At 29.5% G+C, this 23,660-nt stretch overlaps 4 protein-coding genes across 5 annotated transcripts; 1 reads left to right on the top strand and 3 right to left on the bottom strand.

The window, feature by feature from the left end:
• Positions 1-548: 548 nt before the first annotated feature.
• RMI1 (recQ-mediated instability protein (DUF1767)) lies at positions 549-4,856 on the top strand. Of its 2 annotated transcripts, none has more exons than XM_088103295.1 (8): positions 549-1,147; positions 1,305-1,451; positions 1,824-1,969; positions 2,147-2,280; positions 2,389-3,095; positions 3,414-3,524; positions 3,610-3,738; positions 3,876-4,856. In XM_088103295.1, the coding sequence occupies exons 1-8, from the start codon at positions 734-736 to the stop codon at positions 4,038-4,040; spliced, it is 1,953 nt and encodes a 650-aa protein (XP_087959421.1). In that variant the 5' UTR covers positions 549-733; the 3' UTR covers positions 4,041-4,856. The 2 variants fall into 2 exon arrangements, with proteins under 2 accessions (XP_087959421.1, XP_047167418.1); XM_047311462.2 differs by having other exon boundaries at positions 1,305-1,475.
• Positions 4,857-5,049: 193 nt separating this feature from the next.
• Positions 5,050-7,886, bottom strand: LOC124836314 (11-beta-hydroxysteroid dehydrogenase A-like). Its single transcript, XM_047311459.2, has 6 exons — positions 7,641-7,886; positions 7,335-7,527; positions 6,153-6,238; positions 5,915-6,046; positions 5,638-5,802; positions 5,050-5,438 (listed from the first exon to the last, which is right to left on the bottom strand). Exons 1-6 carry the CDS (start codon positions 7,863-7,865, stop codon positions 5,151-5,153), a joined length of 1,089 nt encoding a protein of 362 aa, XP_047167415.2. The 5' UTR covers positions 7,866-7,886; the 3' UTR covers positions 5,050-5,150.
• Positions 7,887-14,344: 6,458 nt separating this feature from the next.
• Positions 14,345-16,316, bottom strand: LOC124836319 (11-beta-hydroxysteroid dehydrogenase-like 2). Its single transcript, XM_047311465.2, has 6 exons — positions 16,077-16,316; positions 15,774-15,966; positions 15,574-15,662; positions 15,252-15,383; positions 14,959-15,090; positions 14,345-14,730 (listed from the first exon to the last, which is right to left on the bottom strand). The coding sequence occupies exons 1-6, from the start codon at positions 16,257-16,259 to the stop codon at positions 14,503-14,505; spliced, it is 957 nt and encodes a 318-aa protein (XP_047167421.1). The 5' UTR covers positions 16,260-16,316; the 3' UTR covers positions 14,345-14,502.
• Positions 16,317-19,333: 3,017 nt separating this feature from the next.
• Positions 19,334-20,283, bottom strand: LOC124836311 (uncharacterized). The gene has a single exon (XM_047311456.2). The coding sequence runs from the start codon at positions 20,079-20,081 to the stop codon at positions 19,461-19,463; it is 621 nt and encodes a 206-aa protein (XP_047167412.1). The 5' UTR covers positions 20,082-20,283; the 3' UTR covers positions 19,334-19,460.
• Positions 20,284-23,660: the final 3,377 nt, after the last annotated feature.

The raw sequence follows: 23,660 nt of genomic DNA, 5'->3' as shown, positions 1-23,660 counted from the left end.
AAATATTTACAAAAGAAGTATCCAAACTTACATAACATTTCACCTTACAATAAAGTAAACAATAACAATAATAGCAATAAAAAAATATTAAATCCATCCTTCGTCCATCTCTCTTTTCACCTTCATTTTTTTTTGTATTTATCATAATTTTTTATGTCGTATTATGTTAAATTTATTCAAATTCATATTTGACAAATCTCAATTATTTTGGTATTATTTTAATTGTATTTGTGGTACAAGTAAATGATAAACATGGTTAGTGAAAGTTATTTAGAAAGTTTAAGAATGACTTAATTTTAATATCATTATTTGACGTTAAATTTATAGATAATCATAAATGTTAAAGTAAAACTCTTCCTACAAAACATAACCACATACATGTTGATGTTTTGTTATATACTTCAAATAACATAGTGATGTGAGATGTTCACATACATATGTAGATAATGTCATATTTAATATTTTTTTTATAAAAAAAGCTTAAACAAATAACTTTTTTTAAATTTTTTTAATTAAATAACAAATGTATGTGAACAAAAGGAAACGAAGAGTAGGAAGAAAAGGAAACAAAATGGTACCTTTGAAAAAATTGGAGGTGTTAGGCCCAACTTTAGGAGCGAAAACGAAAAACCAGAGTTTTCAATCCCTCGCGCGCTGGAGAGTGGAGTAGAGAGACCCAATTCCCTCTTCATTCTAAGAGAGCCACTTCACATTTTCAAAAATTCTTGCAGAAATGCCCGTGCGCCGTCTCAGACTCGATTCCGACACCGACGAAGAAGAACAACACCCACTCCAACCCCAATCCCAACCACGGCCACAGCCACATTTTCCGGAGGTTCCCGTTGAAATATCCGACGACGAATTCATCGACGTCGCTGAAAGCCTCTCTCCGCCTTCCCCTTCCTGTCCAGTCTCTGACTTCCTCCGCCGCCTCGGTCTGTCTCTCAAGAGAGGATGGCTCGCTTCCTGTCTCCGCCAACTCCAAGTCTCTGTTACGTCCTTCGAACACCTCGACGTTGCCGCGAAAGCCAAACACTGTTTCGAGCAGTTCCTCTTTGCCGACATGAATTTATGTGGCGCCGGCGTGCTCCCTCCCGCCGTCGATTCCATGCACCTTCGCGTTCTCCCTGGTCCCTACGTTTTGCAGGTGGGCACTTTCTTCTTGCTGGTACAATGTTGAATGGTGTTAGATGGTTTGTTGATATTTATTTTCCGCTGATTTGATACGTAAGTGCTGTCAATTTTTATTTGTGGGATTTGGAGACCTGTGTATTTTCACCGCAATGATCTATTCATGGTTGTAGGTTGATGAAATAATTAATATCACTTGTCCCCTACGAGGAAGATACGAACAAGCACCTCCTGGACCTAAGAGGTGCCTCAAGTTGTCAATGACTGATGGTGTTCAGAGAGTCTTTGGAATGGAGTATAGGCCTATCAAAGCGCTTGAAGTTTGTGCCCCTTCTGGTTTGAAGGTTTCTTTTTCTGTTGTGGCACCCCTTCCTTTAATTTGGATGGGATAAACCTTAAATATAGTTCTCTAGGCTGGGTGGTGCTATTTTCCGATTAGAATTGGCGTTTAACTTTGGTAATCTATGTGATCTATTAATGCATGCTTTTATGTAGCGGATTATCGGGATGAAACTCCTATTCGGTCTATTCTTAATTTTCTTGTTTTTGTGTGTGGTTGGTTCTCTTTGGGTTTTTCACTTCCATATGCAATCTCTTGGTTTATCATTTCCACACGTCTGACTAGCTTAAGTGTTTTGGTTAAGTTACTTGTCACTGATAGTGATGTAAAGGGGTTTATTTGATACTTGTAGGTTGCTATCTCTAATGTACATGTGCGTCGTGGACTTCTAATGTTGGTCCCTGAAGTCATTGAAGTTTTGGGGGGATTGGTTGAGGAGCTGGATGCTGCTCGAAAACGACTGGTTGAAGAAATAAACAAGCCACCTAGGGGGAAAAGGTACCAATTATTGCAATTTGTTTATTTGGACCAAACTGTGCAATTGAAAGTTGTATGATGTCTTAATGTGGAAGCTACATTGGTGAAAGCTTTTTTGCTGCCTTATACTATTACCATATGCAATTTTGCTGCATATAGGTAAACCCTGATTTGGTGGTCTTCATTGTCCTCATGCAGAAACAAAAATGGAGAGCTCCCTCCTTTAGCTACCAGAGCAACACTTGCTGCATGGCCTCCAGGTGGGGTTGATAATCGTGCGTGCAATGGCTCCACACTGCACAGTACTGTTTCTTCCCAAGAAAACAACCAAGGTGCACTTTGTGTTACAAATAAAAGTGTTTATGTGTGTGGATGGTAGTTCACATCTATGATGTTGACAATTTCCCAACTTTGTCTCTTCACGAATGTTTTAACTACAGGTTCTGGCCGAAGCATACCCGGCACTGTTAACAGCTTAACAACTGAAGATACTTTGTCCATGGGTGCACACAGTGCTCCTGCTAATTCAATACACCGCATGTCATCACATTCCATGGGTGCACACAGTGATTTAACTACAGGTGCTAGCCGAAGCATACCTAGCACTGTTAACAGCTTAACAACTGAAGACACTTTGTCCATGGGTGCACACAGTCCTCCTGCTAATTCAATACACTGCATGTCATCACATTCCGACGCCATGAATGTGGATACGCCTAGGGATACCAATCCTGTATTCCATGCTACTCCTATGTCTAACCACCTCTCTTCTGTAATCTCAAAGGCCAAGGAGATGCACATAGATGCTTCTAATGCAAGGGAATGTTCTATTGACAATCGGTCTTCTAACATGGATTCAAATGTTGCAGCTGCACATATTGACACAGTTAATATAACACCAGAAAATGCTGTAGGTATTGAGTGCTCTCCTGTTGTTTACAATGTTGAGACAGATTCAGATAGAACTCTTCTGCATAGAACCTCATCCACTGCTTTAAACACTAGCGATGTCCAGATGGTTGATGCCCTTAACCATCCACTCATACTGTCTAGAGACCAAGAGGTTCCTTTCACATACATAGCTAGTTTGTCAGTCAAGTGGGCTAAAATGAAGGAGGAAGCTCCTTCCGTTCAGGGGAAAATCAAGGTAAGATGATAAACTATCTGGTGCATTTGGTTTTTGAGTATGAGTAGCTGGAACCTTGGAATGACGACTTACCAACATGTTTTACTACAGTATTAATTTCTGTGGTCCGAATCCTCTTGTTTGTTTTCTATCCTCTTTATATTATGTCATATATGTTTGAGTTTGAGATTTGAATATGAGCCATTTGTTGCTGTTCTGTGGTGAAATTGGCTCTTGGGTGGAATTTTCTTCGGAGCATGTCTTCATTCTTCCAACTGACGCTTAAGTAAGTTTTTGCAATCTTCATTCTTTCTAAGTGTAAGTGTATATTTTTTGTAGTGTTTTTTGACTGGTGTAAAAGGATTCCAGTTTAAGAAAAGGACAACATATGAACTTCAGGCGTATGTAGACGATGGTAGCCTTATTTCTGAAATCCTTGTCGATCATAATGTGAGTTTGCTCTAGAATTCAAGCTTTTATCCCATGGTCTTTATCTTTTAACTGTAAGAGTTGATCGCTGATATAAATAATTTAGGTTGTAGAGAAAGGGATTGGTTATTCTCCTGAGGAGGTAACTGCAGCTCTTTCTTCCCCTGACACAAAGATTGTCCACCAAATGAAGGATACAATGCGTAAATTTCAAGCCTTTTTAGCAAACTTTGAGGTAAATAAAAATTCTCTAGCTGTAGATACACGGGACTCTGACAGATTCTTGCAAGTTTTACGCAGTTAGCTGGATTGACTACAAATCAATAATCGTTTTTTATTCTGTTAATTATCATCTTCACGTTTTTTGTCTAGGGAATAATTCTTGTGGAGTTCAATAAAAAAAACCCCCTTCCACTTGCTCTAGAGATGAGTCAAGGTTGTCCTCAGTCTGATGCATGGTTACTTCTGAGAAGGCTGAAGTCTCTTCAACCTCCACTAGTTCAAAACCCTACGGATCCGATTGAATTATCCCCGTAATTATGTGAATGACTGGCATTTTGTAATTTGGCCTGGACAAAGTTGTGCTCCAAATGATTACATCACCAAGCAAATAAAATGTAAGCATTGCAGACCTTAATATCATGATGAATGTAGTACCATTCAGCACACTCCACCATAATACTCGAGTTCCGAGACCCTGCATAACTAAGATGGACATAGAAGAATGACGATGTGAGAGAGCATTTTTTGCTGAACTAACCTGTATTCTGGTATTGTGACTGGAAGGTTCAACTTTTATCCATGAATTTTAGATGTGAGAAATGCATGTAATATTAGCCAGGGGAAAATTTTCGTCAAATCGGGGTAGGTGGACCTAACATGGCATTAGCACCCTCAATTGGAAAAAAGACGAATGACACTTTGGGGGAAAGAAGAAAGAATCAAGATTATAATGTTATTAAAGGTTGCCTGGTATATAAACCACTGGTGAAGCACGGAGCGGCTTTGTATATTTTCATTGTTCTTGGTGTAAAGGTGTTCCCATTGGAGGTTTATTTGTCGGATGACGTTGTCTATATCACCTAAGGATGTATTGCAATTCATGAATGGCCATGTGATTTGTTCTTGTAATTTGAAATGTAACTTCTGTAGTGGATTTTAGCTTTGCTACACGTAATCTTAAGTAGTTTTTGTAAAGTTTGCTCTGGCATTTTCATTATCAATGTACCTCCGATATTATAGTGATTATAACAGTCATAAATGTATATGTCTGGGAACAACTCTGAAGTATTTTTCTGGTGAGTAGCTCTGAAGATTAATAAAACTGTGTCACCTCTTCTTTATTGTATTAAATACTCATTGAATTTGGAAATAAGATTTTTATAATCAAAATAAAAACAGAAAAGATTTACGTGATCTTAACCATTAACAGAGCGATAAGAGTGACAGTTGATTTCCTTCAAGAACAGTTAGAACCTGAGAGAACGTTGTCTACTATTTTCTTACCAATCTACGCATATGAATAACCAGAAACACTTAATGCCACGCCACAAATGATTTTTATTTTTTCAGAAGGTGAAATAGCTTACAATAGATATAATTTCCACATTAACATGGCATGGCCAGATTGTAATATAAAATTGATGTTTAGTTGGGTTTGATATTGGGACTTCTCACTGACTTGGGATTTATATATTTCTGTAAGAGTTTAAGATCAAGGACCTTCTTGCTGCTAGATGGATCCTCCACCGAAGACTCCGAAGTGAGTGACCGGCGGTTAAAAAACCCTAACACTTCAGGGAAAAATATCTGCCAATAGAACGTTGTCGTAAACCAAGCTGGTTCGGTCAAATACGAGTCCCCACGGCAAACGCTATTCACAATTGCTTTGGCAGCTTCTGTCACTGATTTTATGGGCATCACACCAACTTTCATCTGTTGCCAATAAACCAAATGAATAAATTAATAAAGCAATGCGTTAAGAGAAACAAATCTTCACAATGAAAAGCAAGCACAAAATATGAACCATTTTCAACTATACGATTGAAATTCTGATTAGAACATTAAGGAATAAAACGAAAAAGCATTTTCAAAATTGCATCTAAGTTTTGTCTTAAAAGTAAATATAGCTTACATTTCTTATTTGTTGATCAAAAACCATCTTGCCATCCTTGGATAGGATCTTCCCTTGAGACATTTCTGACTCTATCAACACTGGAGTGACTATAGTTATTCCTATGTCTCTTCCCAATTCAGTTCTCAGAGTCTCATATAGGCTGATCACTGCTGCTTTGCTGGCCTAAAGAATTCAGAAAGCTATAAATTGTCATTATAGGCTACAGATTGAAACTAGAAATATATCATAACAGAAGCTTAATTAATTGGGTTGTTGATAGGGTCTCGTCTGTTACATTGTAAATACTCATCATCGGAACAGGCATCCATCCAGTATAAGAAGCTACTGCTACGATCTTTCCTTTGCTTTGTCGGAGGTGAGGGATTGAAAAGTAAGTGCTATATGCAGAACCCCAGAAGTTAATGTCCTGTTAAATAAAAGATTTATCATCTGAAAGTGATGAATTGGAAATGTTCACAGTCTATTCCTCTTAACCAGCTGCAGAGAAGAGTTAATATAGATAAATTCTTTACCATTACTGGTGCAAAGTTTGTGATATCAGCGGTGTCCTCAAACATGCTGAGAGCATTTATTCCGGCATTGTTCACCAAATGATCCACTGCAAAAAAGGGTAATATTCAACGACTGATTAACCATAAACATACATCCAAATCAAAGCATGAGACATTTATATACAAAAATACTAACTCTTCTCATCACTCTGGTTAATTCTGTTGTGGGTTGTTATCAATGTTAGGAACTAGTGCAAGTACATGAGAGACCTATATAAGCACTTCTTGATGTTTCATTGTGCTGTTAGAAAAAAACGACAATTTAAGTGTGTTCATTCGGTGATATCATTTTTTAATTTCTTAGAATGTTTGTCTGTAGCTAATTATGATATGTGAATAATTAGTTATCATAAATGCCTTTCGACTACTCTAATTGAAGGAAATTTGACCAACTGAACTTCCAAAGTCGACTACGAAAATAAAGATATGGTGCTAGGATTAAACATCATGCACCCTCAAAATTTTTTAGCCTTCGGGAGTCATACACTCATATGTGTGGGTGTTTTGGCCGTAAGGAAATTCAAAATATGTTTAAACACACAAACTTATGAGTTAAAGATAAAAGATCAGATTAGATACATATACATATACATATAGTAATTATTTGTCACTCAATTTTACTCGTCTCTGTCGAATACTTGTTTAAAAGATATATGTGGATATTTTAAAATAGTAGGTATTCATGAATATTTAAAAAAGAATTTTATAAATTTTTAAAATAAAATCCCAAAATAAATAAAATAAAATAAAATATAATTTAACTTAAATTTTAATTTTAATTTTAATTAAATTTAACCAAAGAAAATATAAAATAATTTTAATTAAATTAAATTAAATTTAATAAAATATACTTATTTTATTTTATTTTTTTACGAATAATGGATACATACAGTATAAATAGTATGATACCGTATCCCGATTAGTTTATAAGAGATAATTAAAATACACATTATCTACTATCTACGGGTAACAAATACTTGTGGGTACCTTCGTGGATTTTATTTACGAATTACCCGTAAACATGAATATTTTTTACCATCCCTACTTGGGGTGCCCCATAAGATCAACAAATCATATATCTTATTAGCATAAACTTGTTAAAGGACTCTATTATCATGAAATATAAGATTAAGAAAAAGTTACATTGTCCAAAGTGGTTGATTGTTGACTCAACGAATCGTCGACAATCTTGAGGTCTTGAAACATCAGCAGTAATGGTGATCACATCAGGGGATCCAAGCAATTTGGCATTGCTAGCAACCTCTTTTATTTGATTTTCTCTTCTGGCAACAAGTGCTAGACACGCCCCTCTTTTGGCATACTCATATGCTAGGTGCTTTTCGAAACAAATAAAAAAAACCCCACAAACAAACCAATTCCACTTAGTGAATTACAAAAAACAATATGTAGTTAGAAGGTAAAAATGGTTTAAAACATGCAAGAATGTACCTCGCCTATGCCCGAGGACGCCCCAGTGATAAGTACCACTTTTCCTGCTACATTCTCTCTAAAAATTGATCTTACGATGAAACGGAGAATCTTGAATAACAAAAATGGTGGTAAAATAAGCAGTAGAATAGCCATGCTTAGAGGGGAAACGAGAATGTTCAACATTCCATGAATGAAAACCATTGTTTTGGTGGAAGAAAAAACAAGAGACCAAACAAGACACATGAAGGAGTCACTCAACCTGAGTCTTTATTTTGAGCTCTTTAATGTTCGCATTTAATTTTACATGGAGGTAAGCAACACATAGAGCTTTTTTCCCTTCTAATACGAATAGTTAGACGTGGTAAAACAGGTATGGTTTAATTAGCACGTGGTAGTTACGTGACTAAATAAGTATAATCTCGTATATTCTCATAAACGCGTGGTTTATTAATATACTCTTAAAATGAATGTTATTAATATGTGCTAATAAATATAATCTAATGTTAATAAGATGTGTCAAAAAATTGTCTTAAGATGTGTGTTAGTTAGATATGTCAAAGTTGGTTTGTACTTTGTTATTTAGATGTGACAAATAAGTATGGTCTTATAGGACGTTAAATAAGTATTAATTGAATGTGATCAAATATAGATGATTTCATGAATATGTGACAAAATAGGTATGGTCTCGTCTACATGTGTTATTTATGTGTGACATTTCATTTACGTGTGTTATTTATGCATGTGACAAAATAGGCATTATCTCATTAATATGTGATAGTTAGACGTGTTAAAATGGATATGATCTCATGAACGCGTATTAGTCAAAACCTCACAAACGTGTTATTTAGATATGTTAAAATTAGTGTGATATTTGAATGTTACAAATATATTAGTTAGATGTGTCAAATAAGTATGGTCTTTTGATACTAAATATATGTAGATGTATCAAAAGAGGTATAACCTCATTAACGTGTGGTAGTTAGACGTGACAAAATAGGTTTGGCCTCATATAGTTAGAGTTACCTACATAGGTATGACCTCAAGATGCTAAATACATGTTGTTAGATATATCAAAATTGATATGGTCTCAAAATGTTATATGTTAGTAAAACATAACAAATAAGTATGATTTCAAGACATGAGATACATGTTAATTAGATGTATTAAAATTGATATAGTTTTATAATAATCTTCATGTATTTGTTAGACATAACAAATAAGTATTGTCACATTTATACTTAACATAAGTTAGATACGTCAAAATATATATATACACATAGTAATTAAACACGAAAAAAATATGTATACTTTCCTAAAATAGATAATTATATTATTTAAATGTGTCAAAATATACATGATTTCAAAACATCGAATAATATTATAAAATATTTTTAACCTCACAACATTATATACATATTAGTTAGACCTTACAAAACCTATGTAATAATAAATAGATTAATTATTAGTAAAATAAATACAATTTCAAAACATTTGTGGTTCCTAAAAGTTATAAAGTGACCGTCATAACATTAGACTAAATATAAATATGTAATTTCTTTAAATATAAATCGAGCACTTTATTAAAAATAAAAACATATTGATGGAATAATTTTTCTTCTTTCTTCTTCTTTTTTTTCACGTGGCAGTTACTATTTTCTACCACTTTCTTTATTTTTTATTTTTATAATTTGATGTTTTTTCGAAGTTAATTTTTAATTTCAAGATAATTTTTCTTGTCTATTATATCTTTGTTTTTATTTTTATCATATGTTGAAAATTACTTAAACATTAAATAATGAGGAAAAAACTGAAAAGAAAAATCTTATTTAAAATTATATTAAATAATCATTTTTCTTAATTGTAGAGAAGGAAACCTGATCCGGACTTTTACTTAGATGCAATGCTCCTTGCTTTGTCGCACACGCAGTGATTATCTCAAATTATATATATATATATATATATATATGGGGTTTGCTAACGCGCGTACGCCTGTTTTTCAGTTGGTACATTTTAGCAATGTGTACCGGGTTTTAGTAGACAAAAATATCCTTATATACCATGGATTTTAAGTTCTAAGGTTAAGGGTATTTTAATAATTTTCATTCTCAAAACTAAAAAAAAAAAAAAACCCCAAACCCTTACTCACCTCTCTCATTCGTGTAAACCCTTTCTCTTTCATCTTTCTCACTCCAATCTTTTCTCTGTCATCCCTACTGTAGCCCCAATTGAAAAAATCAGAAACACCCTAGTAGCCCCAATTGAAAGTTAAACAATCTTACAAAAAAATGATTTTATAATGAGTTTTGATCTTATAATTTTTGTCTTATATAATTTTATCCAATTTTCACAAGCATAAAGGAATTGGTAATTGACCTGGAAAAAATCAGAAATACTTGTTGTTAAACAATTTCTTACAAAAAAATGACTTTATAATGAGTTTTTATTTTATAATTTTTGTCTTATCTAATTTTCACAAGCATAATGACATCCGAAAGAATTGGTAATTGGCCTGGAGGGTTTTTTTAGAGATGATGATTCAACATATGCAGATGATGAAATTAGAGAAATTAGTGAAGATGGTGAAATTGAAGAGATCTTGAATGAACCTTTGCCTCAAGGTAAATATGTCAATGACTCAACTCTTTAAAAAGAAAAAAATTGTTTAAAGGCAAGTGTTTTTTTTTCAATTGGGGCTACAGTAGGGATGACAGAGAAAAGGTTGGAGTGAGAGAGATAAAAGAGAAAGGATTGAGAGGAATGAGAGAGGTGAGTAAGGGTTTGGGGTTTTTTTTTTTTTTTTTTTGAAGTTTTGAGAATGAAAATTATTAAAATACCTTTAACCTTAAAACTTAGAATCCATGATATATAAGGGTATTTTTGTCTACTAAAATCCGGTACACATTGCTAAAATGTACCAACTGAAAAACAGGCGTACGCGCGTTAGCAAACCCCTATATATATATATATATATATATATATATATATATATATATATATATATATATATATATATATATATATATATATATATATATATATATAATATTTAGTTTGTGAAAAAGTGAATTATTTTCTTATAACAAAATAAAATTAGTAAGCTTCATCTTGAAAGACAGTATTAACAATATAAAAAGCATTCAATTATATTATATTAGAATAGAATATTCTATATCATCTTAAATGATCTCTTATATAACTTATTATTCTTTAAAATTTTAACTTGTCTTCTATTAACTTAAATTTTTTATAATTATACAAATTTATTATTAAAATCACATTTAAGTTGTACTTATATATTTTTTGTATTTATTGTCAAAAAAAGGATTATGTTGTGTATTCCATATATAATTTTGAGCATTTTTTACGCAATTAAGAACCAAAAGGAAAGAGCGCATCATTGGCTTGCGGTCAGTGGTGGATACATAATTTTCTTTTAGTGAAAAAAAAATATATACTCCGTCAATATTTCTGTGCTCTTTTTTACATTTTAAAACCTTTTAAGAAAATTACTTAAATTTGAATTTATTTTATAAGACCCTTTGGGTGAATAAATTAATTTTTTTTATAAATAGTTAAAACAATTGACAATAATTTCTATTACTATTTCAAAATTATTTTTATTATATTTACAATTAAATGATATTCGAGTATATTTAAGTATTTATATTCACAAATAAAATAGTGAGTCATTTTAAATATTTTTGTTTCAATTATAACTGTTACATATTTATTTAAATATGTCAAATAAGTATATAATTATGGTATTAAAGAATGTTAAATAAGTATTAATTGAATGTGTCCAAATAAGTTTGATTTCAAGAACACATAATAGTCATATATGACAAAATAGTCAGTCTTATGAATATGTGACAATTAGACATGTCAAAAATAGGTATAGATTCATCTATGTGTGTCATTTCATTTACATGTGTTATTTATGTGTATGATAATATTATTAATATGTGATAGTTTGATATGGTAAAATAGTCATGATCTCATGAATAAATGTTAGTTTGATTCACAAATGTGTTAAAATTGACATGATTTTAAAATGTTAAATGAGTTTCTTAAACGTGTCAAATAAATATGGTCTTAGGATACTAAACAGGCACAGATGTGTCAAAATAAGTATGACATTCATAGGTATGAACTCACCATATTAGATACACATTAATTAGATGTGTAAAAATTGGTATGGTCTTAAAACATTTAATACATGTTAATAAAATGTGAAAAATAAGTATGATCTAAGATATTGAATATATGTTTGTTAGATGTGTTAAAATTGATATAGTTTTGTAACAATGCATATTAGCTCGTTAGACATAATAAAAAAGTATTATCTCAAGATGTTTCACACGTGTCAATTATGTATCATATTATCTATATACACATGATAATTAAGCATGATAAAATAAGTGATTTAATGAATGTGTACTGTTAATTAAATTTAAGAAAACATATATGTTAACTAAATGTGTCAAAATTGTCTCATAATGTTGAATATTGTTATGGACATGAAAAATAAAAATGCCTCACCACATTGTATAAATATTACTTAAATGAGTCAAAATAAATATGATAATATTGCTAACAAAGTATCTCTTATCTCACTCTGTTGTATATATGTTAGTTAGATATGACAAAACAATATCCAACCTTAATTAGAATACTAAATATATGCCAATTAAATTTAGCAAAATAATACAATTTCAAGATATTGAATAAGTGTCACTTAAAAATTATAAAACGATACCATAATCACATGTTTTGAATACAAATATGTCAATTCTTTGGCTATAAATCCAACACTTTACGAAAAATCAAAACATATTGATGTGATTTTTTTTTCACATGGTATAAGTAATTGCTATTTTTTATTACTCTATTCTTTTTATGATTTGTTGCTTTTTCAATAAAAGTTAATTTTTAAGTTAATTTTTTGTTAATTTTTAATTTCAAGATGTGTTATAATTTTTCTTGTCTATTATATATATATATATATATATATATATATATATATTTATCATATGTTGAAAATTACTTAAACATTAAATAATGAGGAAAAAACTGAAAAAAAAATTAAAAATATATTAAAAATAAAAAATATCATTTTTCTTAATTTTGGAGAGAAAAACCTGATCCGGACTTGTACTTAGATGCAATGCTCTTCGCTTCGCACATGCAGTGATTATCTCAAGTTATCTCTCTATATGTATAACATTTAGTTTATGAAAAAGTGAATTATTTTCTTATAACAAAATGAAATTAGTAAGCTTCATCTTGAAAGACAGTATTAAAAATATAAAAAACATTCAAATACATTATCTTAGAATATTCTATACCCTCTTAAATAATCTCTTAAATTCATTATTCTTAAAATTTTAACTTGTTTTCTTTTAACTTAAAATTTTTATAATTATACAAATTTATTATTAAAATCACATTTTTAATTTATACTTATCATGTATTTTTGTATTTATTGTCGGATTACGTAAACTGGATTAGGTTGTGTAGTCCATATATAATTTTGAACATTGACCTAATTAAAAACCAAAAGGAAATAACACATCGGCTTTCGCCCGGGGATAAATAATTTCTTTTAGTAAAAAAAAAAGTAAGCCGTCAATATTTATGTGATCTTTTAAACATATTAAAATCTTTTAAGAAAATTGCTTAATTTTGTATTTCTTTAATAAGACCTGTAAATAAATAAATTATTTTTATTATATTTAGAATTAAATTAGATAAGTGATATTTGAGTATATTTAAGTGCTTATATACTCAAATTGGCCAACTGAGAAACTTTATATTCATTTAAGATATTTTTGTTCTAATAACCGTCACGTTTTTTTTTTAAATTCTGTTTGATTTAACTAATACTTTTAAGGTTAAAGAGAATATGTGTTTATATCCTTATCTTTCACTTAATATACAAAATTTTATTAATGTTTATTGAAATTAAATAATGATTGTGTTTAGTGGTTTAAAAAAGGGTTAAATATGTTTTTAGTCCCTAAACTATTGGCCGTTTCTGGTTTTCCTCCATGTTTCAAAGTAAGGTACAATTTGTTCCTCATTCTTTTCGAAACGTTAGTTTTAGTCCTCGAAAACTAAACATTGTTTAAAAATTTAGTCCTCATTTAGCAACAAATGAGGACTAAAACCAAAATTCCGAGGACTAAAACGAACGTTTAGAAAAGAACGAGGACCAAATTGTACCTTACTTTACTTTGAAAGAGGGAGGAAAATCAGAAACGACCAATAGTTAAGGGACTAAAAACATATTTAACCCTTAAAAAAAAAAAGCCTTAAACTACACTTTTAAAAGAAACACGACACGTTATTTATTAATATCATTTAGACTTAATTATGTTTTTAGTTTCAGATAAATTTTAGAACTTCCAATTAAATTTTTATTAAACTTTTGTATTATAAAATTTTAAAACTTTAAGTCAATACAGTTAGATTTTACTATTAATTATATTATTATCATATAATACTTTGTTTGTTATAAGAGATTACAGTTTAAAACGGATTCAGTGAAGCTACTTCCTATTAGTTTATCTAAAAGACGACTTCTTAAGTCACATAAATTATTTTCCTTTAGTTTATATTTTTTTATCATAAAAATTTTCATGACAAAGTTAGCTACTCTACAAACCCTTACTCTAATATTGGCACTAAATCCTAATCAAATATGATGCTCATTTCAGCAAAAAAAAAATAAGAACACTCCCAAGTTTTCCGCTATTATGAATTAACATAGTTCCACACAAAGAAAGAAAAATACAGGAAAGTAAAGTCCTATTGTAATTATTATGGAGTATCTTGGTCACAAACACTTCCAAGTTACATTCATTGGTAGAGAGGTAAGAGTTTATTCTGTCTTATGCTCTGGCATCATGAGATTGCCTTTCATGGCAGACTTGTTTGGACAGATCAGGTTGAGGGCCCAATCTACGAATTGAGGATGAAGCACCTTCCAAGGAAACAAGACTTTGTACCAAGAAGGATCTGTAACATACATATCTCCCCTGCATGCACTTTCAACTATGGCTTTAGCACATTCACTAGCTGACCCCATTGGAACTATTCCCAAAACACCCTGAATTGCAAAAAAAATTGTTCAAATCTTTCAACCGCCATAACTGGAACTCAGTAGACAATGTGCATTTTGGAATATAAATTGTTGTTATAATTTATCTACATTAACTTAATGATCTATTACATATTCAAACTTTAATACCTTCTTTGGTTGTAAGGATGAGTGATATGAAAATGATCATATTAAAACTGAGTTCATTGAAAAAATATACAGGAAATAAATGTAAACCTTTAATTCAAATTTGGCCTTTAATGTAAGGTCTGTCTTGATAAAACCGGGCGTGGCAATTGTTATGCCGAATGCAGTTCCAGCTTCCATTCTCAGAGTCTCAAAGAAGTTTGTTATCGCTGCTTTGCTCGCCTGCACTTACCATTCAAACCATCACAATTAGTAACAGTTTTATTCAATTCAGTTTTATCTTCAACAACATAACTTCCAAAAATAGATTTTCCTTAGTTTCAAACTATTTCAAAAAGATGTTTTCACAATTCTAAAATGAATATCCAGAGTTTATACATTACATTATAGATACTTATCAGTGGTAGTGGGAACCATCCGCAAACTGAAGCAATCACTATGATCCTTCCTTTGCTATTTTTCAGATGTGGGATTGCAAATAATGTCCCATTAACTGCTCCCCAAAAATTCACATCCTGCCAATTATAACACAAACTTACTTTTAAAACTACTTTTTGTTTTACAGATTCTAATGCAGTTCAGCTTATTCACTGAATCATCCTAACAAATAATCTAACCAATTTTTATATATCACATGATAAACAATTTTTGTAATAATATTTTTTAAATTACACTATAATATTTCGAACCCATCTCATGGCTTACCATAACTGCAGTGTATTCAGAAATATCACGCATATTCTCCACAGTTACAGGCTTACCACTGATTCCTGCATTATTTACCAGATGATCCACTGCAAAAAACACCAAATCTACGAATTTTAGCTATAAACAAAAGAATAGAAATGAAACATCAAACAAAAAATTACACTATAATGTGAGTATAGCTTCTTCTCCTGACGTACGTCTTCCGAAGTAGTTGAATGTTTCGTCAACAAAGCGTTTGCATTCTTGGACCTTGGATACATCAGCAGCAATGGTGGTAACATCAGGAGAACCCAGAGATCTTGCTTTATCACTCACTGCCACGAGTTTCTCCTTTCTTATGTCAACCAGGGAAAGCTTTGCTCCTCGCCTTGCGTATTCATAAGCTATTTGCTTTGGAAAATCACCAAAAGTAAAACTCAGATTTACTAGAGGAAAAATACTGCATCGAAAAACATCTCCAGGCACAAGATGCTCTAACAAGGATAGAAAAAATAGCAGACCTCGCCAATTCCTGAGGCTGCTCCGGTGATTAATACAACTTTGCTTGCCACGTTTTCTTTGCGCAGCGATTTTCTGACATGCATAAGCAGCTTGAAGATGAGCGAAGGTAGCATTAAAATGGTGAGGAGAAGTAGTGAAAGAGGAGGCAATGCAAAGTTGAAAAGCTTGCTAATTACAACCATGGCTACTGTGAAATTGAAATTCGGACGAGATCGAAACGGAATCAGAACTTACCAGAGGGAAATATCTGACATTATATACTATATTTTGATAACAGCCAAAAAACATTTATAGATGGGTAGTTGGTATTTAGTGAGAAACCTTTTATGATACAACCACATATTAAAAAATAATGAATTTTTCTTTGAAATGTATTAATTATTAAGTATTTTTGAGAGAAGATATATATAAAATATTACACATTACTTTTAACTGTAAGTTTATAAGTTCTTTTATTTGCATATAATTTATTTTACTCATTTTATTGAATATAAAAATTTCAAATCACCTCAAATTTTTGTTATAATATATTTTATTAGTCGTCATGTAGTAATGGTAAGTTCAAGGAAGAAAATGCTCAAAAATTGTTAAACTAAAAAAAAATGTTGTATATCTGAATTTACTTTTAACTAGTACAGTTTATATTATGTTTTGATGAATATGTTTTTTTTTGTGTTTTATGTATCTAACATCTAAATTTAATTCAAATAAAATCTGAATATATAATAATTGTTATTGTGATATGTAATGTATATCTACATATGCATAAATCATAGTTAAAAATCTTTAGTTTACTATTTAAATAATAATAACCAATGAAAACATATAAGTGTTTACTTTTCTTTATAATAATAAAAAATAATAAAATTATTATATTGTTATTATTATAATTATAAATTTAAATATAAATTCTTTTTATTATAAATAGTTTTATTTATTTTGTACATAATTTTTAAATTAAAAAATGGTTAAATTTAAAAAAATATGAAGTTAAAAAATGATTAAATTTAAAAAAAAAGCACTTAAAATATAAAAATTATATAATAATTATTTTAATTTAAAATAATTTTTATTTAAAGAATAAAATTAAAAATTAAATAGGAACACAAGGCAAATAGATTTTTAGTTGTCATTATTAATATCTCTTTTTTCCTTTGTTAAAAATATAATTTATTTTAAGGGTGACACAATTAGGCTTGTAGGGAGAGTTTGCTGGTCACTTATTAATTTAAGACCGGAGTGTCAAAGAAAATGCTTTACAATTATTTAATTCAATTAATGCATTTGTTCACCCCTAATTAATACTATACCAATATTACAACCAACCACTTTCATAATTAATCAATCAGTACCAATTTCACATCACAATTACCCCAACCTATCATTGCCTAACTTTTTTAAAAAATTTTAATCAGTTGATGAGATCCTAAGAGGGAAAGAGCAAAGGGTGAATGGGTCATTTTAGACATGGGAGATGGTTTAACTTAATATTTTGTTTTTCTTATTGTGAAGTTGGTGTTATGTATTAAAGGTGTAATTGACTATTTTGTTAATGAATTTTGTTGGTTATATATTTTTATTAACAAGACTCAAATTCAAATTTTTATTTAAATGTGAAAAAAATTTAGCTAGGTGTACATGTATTCGATGTTTAACTATCCGAGCCACGTTGTAGGGAAAATGCCGCGTCTCGTTGTTGTATTGGAACATTTCGGGTGACCCACTTTAAGGTTACAAAAGTTTAAGTTCTAAGAATTTGGGACCAAAATTAAACTATATTAGAGATGTTCCAAATATATGCTTGCAGGCTTTATGTACTTTATAAAATTACCACGTGTGAATGTTTACATGCAAGTACTGGGAAGTACATACTTTGCTTATCAATGAAGTATTTTAAGTTGGATGATTGTCCAGATCCAAATCACATGCATACAACATTATGAAATGTTTTCTAATTATAAAGAACAAAGAAGACCAATATAAATTGTTAATGGCAAAATATATTAGGAGAAGTTTTAATTTATTTTCAATGTATGTGTTTCTACTACATTACTTTGAAGATGTCTTTTGAAATTTTATTAACAGAATTTATATATAAAATAGGCATAGGTAAATTTAACAGAATTTTTTTTATATGTGATGTATATGGAATTGTCGTAAATTCCACATGAATTAATCAAGGTAATGTTGAAGAAATACATACGTGTAACCTACTTACGGAATAATCCATATACAAATTTGTGTGTAATGTATTTTTAAAATCAAAAGGTATATTTTTGTTTAATTATATATATATATATATATATATATATATATATATATATATATATATATATATATATATATATATATATAGTCAATTGCAATGCAATTTAAATTAAATGAAATAAAATTTTACCAACACATAATTGACACTGAAATTTGATACCAAGACTTTACTTAATTCAAATTCAAGTTATAAACAACATAGTTTCTAAGTCAAAGTAATAACATAAAACAAATAAGGGATTACAACTCATTAATGAGAGAATATAATCAACAAAACATAATCTGAAAATGCTAACATAGTCTAGAAATGCAAAATTCTAAATGCTTATGACTAAAAATATTATAAATTAATCGTTTGAAGAAAAAGACAAAAACAAAAAAGAAAAAGAGAATGAAGAAGAAAAAGACTCATCTACGATACTTACCAACATTTTATTGAAGGTAAAAAAATTTCAATTATTATCAATAAATTTAAACTGTGATTAATTTTCAATGAATTTAAGTCATGGATAATTATCTACGAATTTCGATTTTCAGTAATTAATAACAAATTTTTAATCCACTAATAAAATTTATTGATGAATATTTTTTTAATAAATTATTTTACCATATATAATCCATCTATAAATTAAAATTATTATCAAATTTTTACAAACGAATTTTATCGGTTAATAATTAATTATTTTCTTATAATGTATACAATATGGAAGGAATCTCTTTAAATTATTATCGCGATACATATTTCACTTATTATTGTTTTCTTTATTTACCGACCTAATTAATGAATTTTACGTTATTTGTAGGTGAATTTCCAGTTAAAGTTACATTGATTCTCAGTACTATTCGTGTATAAAATATACACCAAAAGATAGAAATTCTCACGTCATAAAAAGTTGACACAATTTTTCGATATATTTTTTTTTACCTTTTTTATCATTTAATTCATTTATAAAGTAATTATTTACCTAAGAAATATGTCAATCCGGAATCATACAAATTCTGTTATTAGGGTTAAATGCTGTAACACATATACTTTATAATATTCTCAATTAAATTTGGAGGAAAATAATCTAGTTGAGAACTAAGATTTTCTTGCACCATACAACACCATATACTTAGTAACTACCACCATAATTCAGAAGGCTAAGTTCAAGCCTTCTCTGCCTATTGACTCTCGCAATAAAATCATCAGCCCTTTTGTTCAATTCATCGGAACACGAAGGAATCAAACGTTGTTCATCTCCTGCATCTATGTCGTCGTCTTCTTTGAATGTTTCAGTGCCTTTCTCAACCCTCCCTTTGCACTTTAAGTCCACACTGTCGATGTCCAAAATTTCCCCGACAACATGTTTCTCCAAAGTTTTACCTCGTTTGACCTCAACAGTTGCAACAAGAGGTTTTGGGGTTTGACTGCTCCGAATGTACTCATCATAGTAAACAACAGGGGTTGAAGAGGGATCCGAGGAAAGGATTCTTGAGTTTACCACAAGGAAAAAAATTATAAGGTTGCCCATGATGAACAGGAGCTTTGAGCTGAACAGAACTGGTACTAAACTTGAGATGTGGACGAAGAAAAAGAGGCGGAGAAGAGAAGAAAGATAGGGCATGCAGAAGGTGACAAAACAGAAGACACTGCAAGTTAAGGCACTCACAAAATATACATACAAATTGTTCAGGAACTGGTGGCTCTTGTACCTTTTCATGGCTTGAATTTTCTTCATCTGTGTAGGATCCATTAGCCTCGAGTTTTGGGTTTGGGTAGAATTTACTTCACTGAACTAAGAGCATTCGAAACTCCAAGTTATATAGACTGAGAAAGGGATTGCTTTGTAAAATCATTCACATGCTACTTTCTTTCTTCTTCTTCTTTTTTCATTATTTGATAAGAAATATTTTGGCTGCTTTTTCAAAAGGCTTATGGGACATGGCGTGCCGTTTGTTGCCCCTCTTTTCGTTTCAAATTTTAATAATTTGATCTCGGTCTGCTAATGCTTTTCCTATGCATTATTTTCATTTTGTTCATCATCACACTGCTTTTTCTTCTATTGGAAAAGCTTGTGCTGTGTAGCTAATTTTAGCTGAGCTGCTAATTCAACACGTTCCTTTCTCACATCTTATAATTAATTCAAGAATTATGGGTGTTTCATAAGTTTCAAGTTTCATATTTCTTTTACTTCTAAACTTAGATTTATACCCCTTAAAGACTAATTACAGCTCACTAATTTGTAATCACTGTTTAAATATACGACTGAGAGTTTATAGCTAACAGACAACTATTGGAAACCGATAAGTTTAAAAGAAAGCTAGCTAGTTGCTTAAACTATGCATACTGTCCCCTTTTTTCCTTTATATATTTTTTTCTTCTTCTCCTTCCTCGACTTTCTTCGTATTAAAGTCATTATCCCGTGAAGATGAACATTGGAATGCATTTAATATTTATTATAAAATATTAAGTACTAATTAATGATATTTAGTGATAACGAGGAGTCAGACGCATATAATACTTATCATTACTTAATTTGTAATATATATATATATATATATAACCTGGTATTCGTTTTGTTATTGGCTGGATATGTGTTTAAAAAATATATTTTTTAAAACTTGGAAGAATACATGTAAATATTTTAAAAAATAATTTATTAATTTCTAAAATGAAATCTAAATAAAATAATAAAAATATAAAATTTAGTATAAATTGAAATTAAATTTGAATATCAATTAAATTTAACCTAAAAAATATAAATATAATTTTAATGTTACTTAAATTTAATATAATAAAATATAAATTAAATTTTAATTTTAATTTTTTATGGATAATAATTATAAAGTATGATACTTATACCCACTCCTTTATAAGAAATATCAAATTATTTATTATTCAATATTTATAAATATTTATTTAAAATATCAATGTACTATTTATAATGACTTTTTTTCCACATATATACTCGTCAATATAAATATATTTTTTTATCTTCAAAATATATTCACGGTTGATAACATGTATTTCTTTGAGAATATACTTTCTCCCTTTATTAATAATGATCAGGCTTTCATGTAATTAAATTAGTTAACATGATGAAATCGGTAGGTATACCTTACAATATCGATAGACCTTTGCATAGAGAATGATGAGTTTTGAACATTGTAAAGAAATTCAGGAAAACTTGTAATAAGTTCTCTCTTTCTTATTAAAGAAATCAACAAATGTAGTAAATTAATTTGTCTCTGAAAAAGATATTAAATGACGCTTATATCAGATTATGCTATAAAAAAGTGTAAGTTATTTATAAAACAGTTAGATATTAAATGTGCCTCTTTGATTACGATGGTATAAGGTGAAACTTTAGATTATTGGGTTGGCCAGCATTAATTTACCATGCCATAATCTGTAAGATATTTTACAGAACATTTCCATTAAGAAAAGAATATGATTTTGACTGCTATAATTTGGCAGCAGAATCTCCTCTACAAAAGTCTTCATATATCTTTCCCTTTTCTTTTTCATTTTCCTTTCTGTGCTCTTACTGTTATACATTTCGGTTAAAGAAACCCTTTAGCCTTTTTCTTTTACATTTCTTCTAGCAGAAGCCTCGTTATTCACTAAAATGGATCGATTCAGAGAATTAGATTTCACTTTTAACAATCAAACAAAAGAAAAAATACATTTCATCATGTTTAGAAAGTTTAGTAGTTGAATTAGTTTGATGATATTAAGAAAATACACTTTAAATTTAACTTATTTTTATAACCAATTTAATAAAAGTCTGCACTTATTATACATTATGTTTTGGTTATGTTTTTAACCAATATATGATTTTCTAAAAAGTTATAAGAATTCAATGAGAATAGGATCGATTGTTTAAAGAACATAATTATGTTTTGCAGTGTCAAAAATGATTATGATAATAACTGCTTGTGAATTTTCAAGAAAATAAAGTTTCAAATATATATATATATATATATATTCTGAAATTTATGTTCAATATATGATGAGTGTAAAAATGATCAGCAAAAATAAAAACCAAGAACAGAAAAATATACATTCTGTAATTTAGTTAAATGGTACAACGGTTGCATGCTTACCGTTAAGTGATAAAGTAAACTAAATTGTCCGGTTTTCTAAAAGTGTGTCACTGTAAATGTAATGATATTTGGAAGAATTTAGGTTACTTTATGGAAATAAAATATGTTTTTTTTTAATTTAATTCCTTAAAATAAAATTGAAAAAATTTCTTGTAGTTTTTCAATTTATACGTTTTCTTTGTAGAAGTTTAAATTTTATTTTAAAAAGCATTTTATTAATTATCATATGTAAGTAATTTCTTGTTTTTTTTGAATATGTTGGACTCTGAGCATGCATGAAGGCTTATTATAGAATGATATATAGAATGACGTGGGAAATGAATGAATAAATAATAAAAGGAGAAAGAGGAAGAAAACAATATATTATGAACAAGTGTTGGAGTATTTGCTTGATGGCTTAGTCATCTTGTTAGCTTTATTAGTCAGTGAGCATTCTTTTATGGTGATCTGCAAAAGTTCATAAAAAACATTTTAGTGGGACCCTTCCATTCAAGAAAGGAAAACCATGGATATCATTACCACGTAAGAAAACATCATCCTAATGTAATATATTATATATTTTGATTCACTTAAATTGGAATATAAAATCAAATTTTGTTATTCAACTTTTAAAATATGCTGATTAACAAATTTCACTATTCACTTGTTTGGACTTCAATATCAATTACTTTTAATTTTTTTTATGTTGATTTTACATAAGTTCGTACAAATATTGATTAAATAATAACCTATTAAAAGGTAAATACTATATTTTATTGTAAAAGAAATATGATCGTCATAATTCGATAAAGGATAATATTTTCATAAGATGAATCAAATCTCGTTTGATAGTCTTAAAATCGTGTAGATTCATTCATTATAAAGTGTTTTTCTAAAAGTAAGTCACATATTTGATTTTTACAATAAAATCATTAAGTAATAACTAAGTTCAGATAAAAAAAATTTAATCATCATAACAGCTATTTTTATATCAATTTATAAATTTAATACACAACAAATTTATATATCAATTTATAAATTTAATATTATTAGTATTTAAACTAGTTTTTATTATTAATAAAATATCATAATTAATTTATAAATTATATTCTTATTGACTCTTAAGATTATAAGAAATACATTTTTTTTATATAAATAGAATTAATATATAAATTGGTATTTAATTATAATTAATGAAACACTAATTATATGTAACATCCCAATTTAGTAATATGAAACTACTAAAA

Source organism: Vigna umbellata, chromosome 1 (genome assembly GCF_029865625.1).
Source record: "Vigna umbellata cultivar VRB3 chromosome 1, Vumbellata_1.0, whole genome shotgun sequence".
NCBI lineage: Eukaryota > Viridiplantae > Streptophyta > Magnoliopsida > Fabales > Fabaceae > Vigna > Vigna umbellata.
This window is presented reverse-complemented; position numbering and strand designations above follow the sequence as displayed.